A 13,426-nucleotide genomic window follows, 5' to 3' on the forward strand; every position below is an offset into this window, starting at 1 on the left:
TCAATGTGTTGCAGAATCCAAAATTACCACCAAATATGATTCATACCTTAAAAAGTATCGCCAGAATAAAACAAATCGAAAGTTAAAAAATCCTAGTTTAAGTGACACATATCTCAAAGAATAATTTGAAATAGTTTACTTAAAGATAATTCCTTTCAAAGAAATTACAAGAGCATCATTTGAATGCAAGGTAAAAGAGGAGATTACCTTTTAGTTGAATATCGATGATGAATATGTCACATCATAAGTCGGTAGCCCACCTTTAAAGCTATGTTTTGGTTGGACCTAGAATTAACATCGCTGTATTTCTTTACTTCGCCTAACAAGAACTGAATAGCAGCCCACACGGTTTCGAATGAAGGGTTCGCGTAATCTGCATACACACCTCCTCCCTTCAGCCTGTCCAACATGGGAGGGCTTATATTGGAAACTACAGGAAACTACAACACCTGTAATTCCTTCAGCAAGTCGTTCCAGATTGAAGTGTGATAATTTCAATGGGTTATTTCAAACATTCTCCATGATTAATTGAATAATTCAAATGATCTCTTCAAATGCTTTTATTAATAGCCATACATAGAAATAATGCCGGACCAGTATTTTGAGGTGTATGAAAGAAACTGTTTAATTTAGGATAATGTACCACATGTAGCTTACTTTCGGTGGCGTAATCATAACACGATATACGATCATCACTTTTTATCAACTACAAACAATATTACTTATAGCTTATATTTCCTCGTAGTACTCTCAAATAATAGTGCATACTCACAAATACTGTTTCTTTGTATTGTATTATTCTTTAGTCGTAAATTAATATTTCCGATATGTTGAAATTTATTTTCCTGATGTATACAAGAAAAAGACCTTTAGAGTACATAAGACACTGACCAGTTTCCCAAATAGCAGGGAAACCTGTTAGACTTTGAGTTGTACGATATTTCCGTATTCTCGTACGATATTTCTCGTATTTCCATGCCATGATCCAGTTTCACATTTCAATAAGGATTTAATATTTATGTTTCCGAATCACAGGGTTAACAATATCAGTTTGAAGTTGCTCTCAGGGTCACAATCAGGATTGAATTATGACATAAAATATCTTTGGATGCGTTAAATTACAAATAGATGCACATTCTGAAAAAAAGCAATAAAATTAAACTACCCGTCATGTAATATGCCCGGAGAAACTTTCAATGCACAGGTTGCATTTCCTAAAGCCAAGTTTTTAGATAAATTTTGAAGATATATTCCTTTCTCTGAGTCATTATTTTTCCACCTTCAGTTAAAATAAAAGAGTACCCTTGAGTGCTCATGGATGGGTCATAAATTCTCTTTGTGAATTAATTTTTTACACAAATTACAAATACCGATTACAGATTTAAATTTAATTACCTGAAAGGATATGCATCATCCTGATCTAGATTTACGCTTAACAGTGTATTGATATGATAATCAATTGAGAAATAAAATATTCCTCAAGTATCATTCAACAATTGCTTCACATTGCCATCAATAACAATATATTTAAAAAACTATCAGTGAATAATAAATTTTGTTGGTTTCCTGCAGCATTGCCTTTAAACTTAGAAATGTTCTTTGATGGTTTTCTGATAAAAGTTGAGGACTCCTTAACTTGACAAGTTATTTTTTTAACATATTTACCAAATTTGGTTCAAAACACTAATGCACGAGTGTTATTTTTATTGTAGAGCGCATTTTTTCACATTTAATGATCACATTATGAGGAAATACATTTCTCTTGAAGGCAGCACCTGAAATAGATCCTCTCATGCTCTTTAAGTTGACATTACACAGGTATGCCGTGTCGGGAACATCACAATAATGGACTCATTCATATGCCACACCATGTTTCTATTATTAAGATTCCGTCCATCGCACATCACACATTCACTCACTCATCCTTTCGCCGCATTTCCTTCCCTTTCAACACACTATTCATTCTTCTCACAGGACGCACAATCATTACTTTGGATGACTCATGAATCCTATTGAGATTCAATCACTCAGTGCGGTGATTAAATTCAACTGCGAGCACTAAAGCCTGAGAAACCTTTTATGCATTCAAATATATATATATATATATATATATATATATATATATATATATATATATATATATATATATATATATATATATATACATACACACACATATATATGCAAGTATGTATGTATGTATGCATATATAAACATGTATATATACCAAATATATACATGTACACAAATATGGATACATACTTATGTAAATATGTGTATATATATATATATATATATATATATATATATATATATATATATATATATATATATATATATATATACACACATACATCCACATACACGCACATACACACACCACACACACGCACACACTGGTACGAACCCGAAACACAAAATCTCTCTGGGTTTTTCCTACGGAAAAAAACACAACTGGTAGGACACCACATCACACACGCGGAAGCACGAATTTTACACACTGCGTTTGCACACGCATCTAAGTTGCGCCGCCCGATCAAAGGTCAGCATTACATTCCTACGTTTTGGCCTTGAACATTTACGATTCCTGACCAATAAATAGTCACCATAACATAATCTAAATATGGAATTAATCGGGCGTTCACCAATCCGGCTGATTAAAGTTTTATTGAAATTAACCAATCCCGGCGGAAGTAAGAGGTGTTGCAGTTATGCGTTGATCTTGTCCTTCATGGTCGAAGGAGGGCTGGGTGCTTGGGCACCCGCCATTCCTGTGCTCACCTTCACTTGGGGAGATTGTCACCTGTAGGGGGGCGCGCGGGCGGTGGGCACTCGAAGAAGAGCGGGCGAGCGGTGGGGGGCGTGGAGGGGGAAGAGGAGCTGTAGGGAGAGGAAAAGTGGTAGGAGGAGGGTGAGGAGGGAGGGCCGGGGGGTGGGGAGCGAGGAGGAGGCGGCCCTCCCGTGGGCGCTCGCGTCGGCCGCGGCCGCCGCTTCCGCCGACGCCGCCGCCTCCGCCGCCGTGGGCACTCGCTGCGCTGGGGCCTCGCCCACGGGTCCCAGCGCTCCCATGGGCCACGGCTCCACCGTAGACACCGCCTCCACCGGAGACACTGCAAAGCGGAAATTTGGACGTGAGGGAAGAAATATCTCGACCAGAAAAGCACATAGAAAAATGTCGAGCAACTCGACGGACGTAGCCTTAGAAAGAGAGATTATAGGCAAAACCCAGTCTTCTCCAAACCTTTACTGGAACCTCTGGAGACAAATTTTTTTACTTTCGGCACCCCATTTTCCTTCCTAGAAAATATTTACATCTGTATATGATGTAATAAGTATTTATCATCAAATGTTAATGCATATTTTTAAAATCAAGCAATCATAAATAGGAAGAAGTCGATAGGATATACGATCAGTTATAAGACATAATCGCAAGTGTTCCTACAGTAAAACATTTGATAGTGACGGGGGATTTAAACGCAATGATGGGTGAAGAAAGAGATGGTGATGAGGTGGAGGACTACTGTTTAGGTGTAAAGGAATGACCGCGGGGAGAAAGAATTAATTTCTGCAATAGACAGGGGCTAGTCATCATCAACACTTGGTTTAGGCACCACAAAAGGCTTAGGTATTGTACATTGAAAATTACAGGTGACTCAGAGAGGTATCAGTTAGATTAAATTATAGTTGGGAACAGATTCACGAACAGTGTGATCAATTCGCAGAGCTTTCCGGGAGCGGATGCGACCTCTGACCAAAATTTATTTGTTGTGACGTGTTGAATTCGTTTCGAAAAGCTATTACAGGGGCGGATGGTTTGTAAATGTAGTGATAGAAAAACTAGATAGATAAATCTCGTAGAAGCACCAAATGCATTGATAATAAAGGAGTTAGAGTAAATCGTGGAATACGGTAAAAAGCCGACCTGGGTTAGGAAATGAATTGGAATGAAGCATTATAAAAATTCACCAATAAGAAGTATTAGAAGGATGACAAGAAAAATTTGGGCAACATGATAATACAAAGTTCTATCGAGAAAAAGTCGGAATTCATCAAAAAAAGGAAATAAAAAGCCGTAAAAGAAACTATAGGAACTGTGAATAGGAAAAAGACAAGGAAACTATGGAATAAGAATAGCATTATTAGTAAGATTGACAAGAGATGAAAATGGAAGAATATAAACACAGATGTAGGCACAAAGTCGGGCAAGCAAATAGTTGAAACAGAAAAGGTCCAAGAAAAATGAAAAGAATATGTAGAACAACTATTTGGTAAAGATTTTAGGCCAAGTTCAGACATAGAAGGAGAAAATGACGTAGAGGCAGACTACTTTGGTCCAGGCATACTCAAACTTGAGATAGAAAGGGCATTAAGGGAGATGAAATCAAATAAGACCGTGGGGGAAGAAAAAATTCCTGCGGAACTACTGAAATGTTTAGGAAAATGTGGAAGGAGTTTATATGAACTAATTCTTAGTATTTATAAAAAAGGAATCTGGCCGCAAGACTTTATGAGATCAGTTTAAGTGCCTATTCCGAAAAAGCTAAAGGCTAAAGCATGTGAGAACTACGGAACGATAAGTTTGATTTCCCACGCCCTAAAGTTGTTCTTAGGAACATCAACAAAAGGATAGAGGGTAGGGAAAATGTTTAAATAGATGTTGATCAGTTTGGATTTAGGAAGGGGAGAGACACGCGTGATGCCATTTCTAGAGGAATGTAGAATTCAATCAGGACGTATTTGCCTGTTTCGTGGATTTTGAAAAGGCGTTTAAAGGTGTGAATTGGGAACAACTAATGAGTATATTGAATAAAATGTGAATAGCTTGTAGGGACAGGAGGCTAATCCGTAATCTGTACATGTCTCAGACTGCTCAGCTGCGAGTTGGAAACGTAGAGTCCGGATGGGCAGTGTTAGGAAGAGTTGAAAGGCAGGTTTGCCCGTTACCACCGGTACATTTCGATGTATGTTTGGGGGAAATCATTGAAGAGACATGGGGGAACTTGGGGTAGGAATGAAAGTGAGAGGGAAATTCGTAATATCAGTAAGTTTTGCTGATGGCCAAGTTCTAGTTTGCCAATCAGCCAAGGGGTTGCAAGCATGTTTGAGTAAATTAAAAATTCAGTTCGATCGATGTGGGATGACAATCAATATAAGTAAAAAAAAGGTTTTGGTTTTCCAGGAAGGCAAAGGATAAGATTAACATTAGAATAGGAGGGCCAAAACTAGAGCAGGTAGAACAGTTAACGTATCTCGGTGTTGTTTTGGACTAACACGATCAAAGTAGTAGGGACGTAAGGAGAAGAATTGCACTGGGCAAATAGGCTTTCACAAGGAGGAGGGAGTTGATGACAGGGACGTTGAGTATGGATGTTAAGAAAAGACTCGTAAAAACTTTGATATGGAGCGTAGCTATGTACGGTGCGGAAATGTGGTCACTAAAGCAGGAGAATAGATGTAAATTGGAGGCTTTTGAAATGTAGGTGTGGAGAAGGATGGAAAATGGAGAAGGTCAAATGGATCTAAAGGAAAAAAAATGAGTAAGAAATAGGTATAGTGGGCAAGGAGAGGGGTTTTTTGGGACAAATTCTAAGGTGGCCAATAAATGGATGAGGGGTGTTTTGATCGGAAGTGGGATGTTGAAGACAGTAATAGAGGGGAGAATGCTAGGCAAATGAGGAAAGAAATAGAACAGGATAGGGATGTTGGACGGGATGAAGGGAGGAAGGAAGAACACAGAGATGAAGAGAAACTTGATGCATAGTAAGTGGCTTGATTTTATTTTGTTAGGAGTCACAAAATATTTATTTGGCAGTTGTACCCATCCAAAACCTACCTTAACCTACAGATTACAAAATAATGATAATTTTAAATTATTTTTCTATGCATGATTCTTAAATAATTAATAATGTTTTAAATTTATATTTAGCTCGATAATTATTACTGCGTGCATTTTGCGGAACTTTTAATGTTTTATCAAATTACACTAATTAGTTATATCACGTCGGTTAAAAATCACATCCTTAAAAATCAAATTTGGTTTTACAAAGTAGAAATATTCGTGGATGCTTATGACATTTGCATCGGATAGTTTCTTTAAAAATATTATAAATTGAAAATGAAACTGAAGATATTCATTGACCCACATTGCTGACATAAGGGTGGTTTTTATTTCATCTCCTCGCTCAATATCTCTCGGAATGCGCGTGCGAGCGCCGATCGATTTCAGCAGGAGTAGTTGCCGCATGCTCTTCGGGGTGATGGTGTGAATGCCACCCGCAATTTATCTTTCTACGCCCGTGGAACATTGCTCTCTGCAGTGACATAAGTGGCATGAAGCGTATTCCGTGACACTTAATGTATGCCAGAATCCACATGTTTGCGTCAAACTGTCGTTTGAAGCAAACTTTCATGGCTTTGATAATGGATTTGACAAAAATATTAACTGCGTATACCGTCCGGTAACATATTTTTATGTCTGTCTTCACTACTGCAGCATTTTATTGCCTAGTATTTTGCCGATATGAAAAATAGAAAATTCAATATTACCCATGGCGCGATTGGCAATCAAACTTTATGAAATGCAAAATTTTAAGTGAAGCAGTTTGCAAGTATTCAATATTGCCCAATGTACGAGTATTTTTCATTACTATAGTCGTTATTCTTGGCTTATCTTTGACACCGAATTTTTTTCAGCAATGCAAACTCTTGTAAATAAAATACTTCCCCATTTTCCTTCTTGCCAAGACATAGGCGTAGAAATTAGAATCAAAACGGGTTACGTAATGACAGAGGATTCATTGTAATATGAATAGGTAACAGAAACTGAAGATATCGCCTAAAATACACGAAGTTTATGATGTCATATGGAACGCTATGGAAATAATCGCGAAGCGGAATCATAACTTTCAGCTATACTTAGTTATACAGTGTTAGCTGACAAATTAAGATTTCTTAGAATATATCTTGCTGGCATATTAAAAGATCTATAATATTCCGTTTTGATTGCAAATACTTGGCCATTCGTCATGCACTTGAAAGGTGAAAAATGAGATATATTTCCAACACCCTATTAGGAAATAATTTGTACACCTAATGTTTTTTATTAGAAAGAATGTTTATAATGAGTTTCACAGTTAGAACTTTACCGCATCTCCTGCGCTGGACCACTTTAGAAAGAAATAATTACAGTTAAAGTTAGGACAAAAATCTCCTTTTGAAAACTGAATGAAGATTACACCCGAATGAAAATTGACAGATTCTAGCTCCATGATTTGGCGTAATTCCATGTTAATTAGCACCTAAATGAATTTATGCCAAACAATTTTGCTTTGAATATGAAAATTCTGCATTTGATCTCCCCATTACCTTCTTAATCCTCATGTCAGCAGATAGAATAGTCTTTTCTTAGAAAAAATACTATTAAATTTTCTTACCAAAAGTGGTGAAAACTGTATCCTTAGCCTTGGTGCCTTGAGTGCTTAGGTGAAGGCCTGCAACACATAAAATATATTTAGAATTGAAATTTGAAGTTAAAGCAGTTTTTAATACTTTTTAGGCTTGATATTCACATTGAAATATAATTCGTGTATTATGAGATAAAAAGCCATGTCAAATTTAATTGACAACAAATAAGTAGGCATGAACGTTATTTTGATCTTATTAATTGAAGATATACTTTGTACAATACCATTTACTTTTTTCCTTCCTTTGGAAAATATCAATATTCGTTAAAGATAAGAATTGATATAAATATAAATATTAATATTTTAACTACAAATACCCTTTAAATATTGACATATGTACCTGACTGAGTAACAACCTGGTTTTCTGTTGAGCCGATGGGCATTCTGGTGGGCATTTTTATTTCTGTAAAAAAGAATTAAACATTTTCATTGAATTTCCAAATTTAACGGATCAGAAATACATAGCAATGCTCAATATTCACTTTCATTAACAATCGTGATAGAAAATATTTTCTGCACCAAAATTCGGTCTACTTCCTCCATATATGATATCGCCAAGTTATCACCCACGATGAGAAACATATGAGTGAATTTTTAGTTGACGAATATGATGGAAATATCTGTGGCAAGTACGCTTCACACTCAAATTTGTACGAAGTAGTCAAAAGAAATTTTTCAAAACGGAACCCAATATAGGCACGTACGTGTAAGTTAACGCAGGCGTTCGTAAAGGTGTTCTATACTTGAATGGCATATGTTAATTCATGCATGCCTATCATGTCAATAAATACAAAAAAATACATCAGTAAACAATTTAGGAATACCCATGTGGTTTCTTTAATAGCAGTTCACCTAATATACTCGAGAATCCCTCTAAGTAAGGTAAACTAATGTATTCCGTGGTAATATCTACGGAATTTCAGTAAATATAATCTTTTCCTCGAAAATATAGAGACGGTATATCCTTCAATATTTATCCTAAGTCGCTCAGGTCTGATCTTTTGCCGGTTACCACTCCCAGTACCATTTCTCTCCCTCGCGTATTTCGATTACACAAGAGTTTCAAATCGTATATCAGGACACTAAGTTTCCATCCGCATAAGGTCATTCCAATGTCAGCCAAGCGCGAGGAATCGAGTCGCGTGATTGAGTAAACACGGCCGAGAGATGGGTGCCGAGGAAGGATCGGAATTATTCAATCCGTGGGAGGACTCGCCCTTTTGTCAAGTCCGTAATGGCGGGCTGGATGGGCGGAAGGGGAAGCAATTCTTCTCTCAAAAGTGCGTTGCCGTAGAATTTCATCTCAGACATTCATTCTCGCCTTATTCCACGCCGTAGACCAGACACGCGGAAACTAGGTTCCTATTCCAACGTCTTCGGAAGCATTTTAACTCTTCCATTGCGAAGGGTAAAAAAATATAAAGCTATTAAACTCACGAAATTTCATTTCGCGCTCTTAGATATTTATGGCTTATATAAATACTCAGTTATTTAACAAAACTGAATGACGTGAATCATTCGAGAATTCTAAATGCCTCTGAAACTATGTTCTTTCATACATGTGGAATGATATATTATATTATAATTTATTCTTGTTAACAGACGAATTGAAAGTAGAAGATTTTTATTTAATAAATAGGCTGTATTCTTTCTCCAAATTTACTTTCAAGTATGGTTATTTAGTAGTAAAATTGCACAATACTTATGTGATATAGTGCACATAAAAATGATACTTTTAGTTGTCCGAAAATAAAAAAACATTTTTGCTTTGAATCCACACCTTTCCCTACTAACCTTAAGTTATTCATATGTAAAGGTGTTAATAGATACGTATATATTCGAGTACACATACTTATTTATATATATACACGCGCGTATATATATATATATATATATATATATATATATATATATATATATATATACATACACATATACATATATATTTCCGCACTACTATAGCACCAAATTTCATTTGCAAGCTATTAACTTAAAGTGGTACATTTCCTCATCGTTGAAGTTGACGAGAAAACCAATGTTTATTTGAGAAATATTTGATTTAAACGTTAAATTACAGAATTTGGCCAATGTTTGTGTATGATCTTAAAACTATGTGCCTACTCTGTTCATAAAATTCTTCAAATAATTCTCATTGTACAGCAAAGAGGCATGATTCGTACATAGCCTTATTTACGGCTAATTTTCTATCATGTTTCATTTTGTAGCTAATGGCTAATTTTAGGGAAAAGTAAAATAAGTTCTATTAAAAATATCAATGACGCATTTAAAATAAATGCATCTCAGTAAAAAAATCACATGTAAACTAGATGTAGTAGAATAGCGGAATTTCGGCTTCCAGTGTGAGCGTGGAGCGCAAGAATGATCGATATTTCGGCGGGAATGGCGGTTGAAGATTGCTGTGACGGTTATGTGCTCGAAGTCTCATCTGAAAATTACCGTTGGAAGGGAATTGTTTGCATCGTACCAAAAATGGGGCTCCCAAAGCTGAAACATTAACATTTACTAGAGCCTTGATCATTTAATGGAAGTTTTGTAGCGTCCATTAGAATTGCATATGCTTCGGAAGGAACAGTTCGTCTTTCTTTTCACGATGACGAGAAACATTTGTACATTTTGAATCCTTAACTGCATGGAAAACGGAACAACACGCGGATCTGGATAATTGGCCGTTGAGTTTTTAGGTATCACTAGTGATTTAATCGCGAGGCTAAATCGGTCGAAACAAATACATTTGACATTGAAAGAAGAATGATTAGGAAACTGTAGAGCCGAGGGAATATTTTGTCGCATCCCTGCCGCGCATTGAACGAACTCCCGTAACGTTAGCGCTAAGATCCCGATGGTGTATCTTGCTTGAGAGATGATGACGCATCAATGGTGATGGGTAAGACGAATGAAGATATATATCTGAAAAAAAGGCATAAATATAGCGTGATTTGGGTATTTTTTTATGAATTTACGGGGTGCATATAATTCAAAGGACGGAAGGTGGCGGTGTGGGCGGGGAGAGTGGTTTTCGCGGGTTATGTGCGGGTCTCCGCTCGCACGCAAAGAGTGAGGATTGGGAAAGCTAAGGATGAAAGCGAGATTATACTGAAAAACCCCTTTTCCGTAGATTTTACCTTCAGCCCACCACCATACCTATGCCTCTCCCTCCCCATAGTTGGGGAGGAACTGAGAAAAGGGAGTCAGGGCCGGTTATATTTTTTCTCGTCCTAAAAAGTCCCCTCGAAAGATGAGAATTTGATTTACGGCCCACGGAATGGAAAACTAAGCCAATGGTAAATGGCATGGGCGAAGTGGAATGACGGGATTGCTGGCGGCGGATAAGATTCCGTGCAGGAAGAGCGGCGATGGGGAGTCGAGGCGGGAGCAGGGATCGGGTGCGGATAGGAAGAGAGGGAATTGGGTGCAAAGAACGTACTCGTATGGAGGTGGATTGAATACCAATTTTTACACAAGGAATCCTCGGAAGCGCACTTAGTAAATTTTAAGTAAAAGTATATTATATGCATATTCCTCAGAGTGGTCATTTTATTATCCTAAAATAAGGCATTAGCGTCAATGTGATTGCATTCGAAGTCTGAATTTGAAAGATTGCACAAATTATATGTCCCTGCAAATGGGAAACTAATTTAATTCTTAAATCGTGTGAATAAGTTAATTAGAGTGTACGGATTCTTACATTGCTCTTGATTTTTTGATAATTAATGATAAGAATGCTTTCAAAGTTTTCCTATAATGATATGAGGTTTAAGATGCAATGGTAAAATAGCAGTTCAATTAGTCGTTTGATTATATTTCGGAATTGTTGTGATCATTATTCATGGAACGAGTATGTACGGAAGGAATCATCGACCAAATTTTGCAAAGTGAAACGTGGTCTCATATAAGGTGGTGAATTAATGGGTCATATGTGCTTTAGAACTAATACTTGAAAAAAATGAAGGATATGCGAAAGTCTAAGTGATTGTTTTGAAATAAATCACGATATGGAACATTTTTTTGCTCTCACACTAAGACTGTTCAATTATAAAGGTATGGGTTTGATATGTGAATGAACGAATGCATAAAAAGAAGTGGTGATGATCAATGCGAGTAAATGTGCCCGTCCTTTTGATGAGTTGCTGGTCAAGAGCCAAAATAATCGAAGAGAGGATCAAAATATCTTCATTGAGGATACTGAAAGAGGGTATATAGTATGTATCCGATAACATAGTAGTTGTGCTTCAAAATTAGATAGGAACAATCATTATACTATAATTTATCTGGAGACACCTCTCTATAAAAGAAGGATTTTTTAAATTTGGGAGAATATTTTTGAAAGATGAAAGTGCTGTTGAAGCTTCCAAAATGCTCCTGAACACCGGATTGCATGCGTTATTTTTATGTGAATTACATCACAAGGTGAATTTGCAGGTAATTTAACAAAACTGAAAATGTTTAGATTTGTACTTCTCTCATCATGAAATCTTCTATTTAATGTTTTAGTTTTAGCAGAAAATTGAGTTTCAGTATTTTTCTGGCAGTAATAGGAAAAATATGCGTGTGAAATGAGTAAACCGTGAAATAATGCTGATTTAATAAACGCGCAATAGACACGCGAGAAAAAAGTATGCTATAATTGTTCGGTAATGCTAAATCATTGGATGAAACCGAAGAAGTAAACTCATTTATTACATAAAAGTACATGTAGGTCAGAGGTAATCCCAGAGGTAGAGCGTTGGACTACTCATCGGAGGGCCCAGGTTCGATTCCCGGGCGAACTTCCTGGGCACCTCTAGCTCCACCCAAGCTATGTGATTTTTTGGGTATCAGATCTTACTGGGAAACCATAACCGCCACAAGGAAAGGAACCGGTCTCCCTACCTTGACATGTGTATTTCACACGCCGGAACATAATCCTTCCTTCAATTCCTTATATGGGAGTTTCATATCTTTAAAATATATGGTTCTAGAGGAAGGAATAAATCACGTTTCAGTGCGGTCGAGAAGAGTCACGACAAGAAAGATAATATCTCACGAAGAGAAGAGCACGATTTGAAAATGCATGAATATGACGGAGGTGGCGATATAGGCATGCAAAGATCAGGGTGCACGTGACAATCAAGTAAAAGAGGGAATACGTTACCTAGGGCACATTTTCATCACCTTATTGATTTTTGAGCACAGGGAGATGGCTAATTTGTAGCTGTGACTTACCCGAATGTAGCTGGTCGTGACCATTAAATGCGAGAAGAAGGTTTGGACAAGAGAAGGTGGAAGGGAGGAGTATTGACATCCTAAATATAAAGGTTCATATAGCCTGGTTCAGTGTTTTAAGAACCAGTTGCAGTGGTTATGCCATAACTTCGTACGCTTAAACTAATTTAGATAAAATTAAAAACATAAGAAAACACTATTTACAAATAATTAAATAACTCTTGAATATATGGTAGTACGATTTTTTACTTTATGATCTGCTGATTTGTTATGAATAACTACCTTTATAATATGACTACGTATTGCGTATGAATACCTGTATGCCATCAGGAAGTAATAAAGCATGAAATTTTCACGAAAAATTTCTTTATTACTATCAGATTTCTTTTATCATCGTGTCAGAAGTACGTTATTTTTTATATTTTTAGCTCGTTCTAAATGCCACTATCCAGTTTTCGATTTATGAGACAATTCCTTTGAAATTGAATATAGCGTCAAGAATTTGTGACTGATTCAAGGCCATTGTAATTTAACTTGATACTTTTAAATAATAATTTTGATTATCTTTATCATAAATCATACGAAGTATTAATCAAATTATGAAAATATGGAATATGTGCGGCAACTTATGTTAAGCTGCTGGTTTTTCACAAACACTCAAGTAATCTATAGTTTTCTTTATCTCACTTGAATATTTTCCTTGTTTCGTGGCATTTTTAATATGTAAGTATGATGTGATA

The 13,426-nt window shown here is 36.5% G+C and overlaps 1 protein-coding gene across 1 annotated transcript in view; it reads right to left on the reverse strand.

The window, feature by feature from the left end:
- Positions 1-236: 236 nt before the first annotated feature.
- The window catches only part of LOC139695260 (protein amalgam-like), a 194,691-nt gene continuing 181,501 nt past the window's right edge, over positions 237-13,426 (reverse strand). Inside the window, exons 8-11 of the mRNA XM_071593954.1 lie at positions 7,804-7,866; positions 7,434-7,490; positions 2,927-3,110; positions 237-399 (exon numbers count right to left, since the gene is read on the reverse strand). Coding sequence (XP_071450055.1) covers positions 237-399; positions 2,927-3,110; positions 7,434-7,490; positions 7,804-7,866 — 467 coding nt within the window. The remainder of the gene's footprint in view (positions 400-2,926; positions 3,111-7,433; positions 7,491-7,803; positions 7,867-13,426) is intronic.

The sequence above is a fragment of the Hetaerina americana genome, unplaced genomic scaffold (assembly GCF_022747635.1).
Source record: "Hetaerina americana unplaced genomic scaffold, ioHetAmer1.1.p SCAF_6, whole genome shotgun sequence".
Lineage (NCBI taxonomy): Eukaryota > Metazoa > Arthropoda > Insecta > Odonata > Calopterygidae > Hetaerina > Hetaerina americana.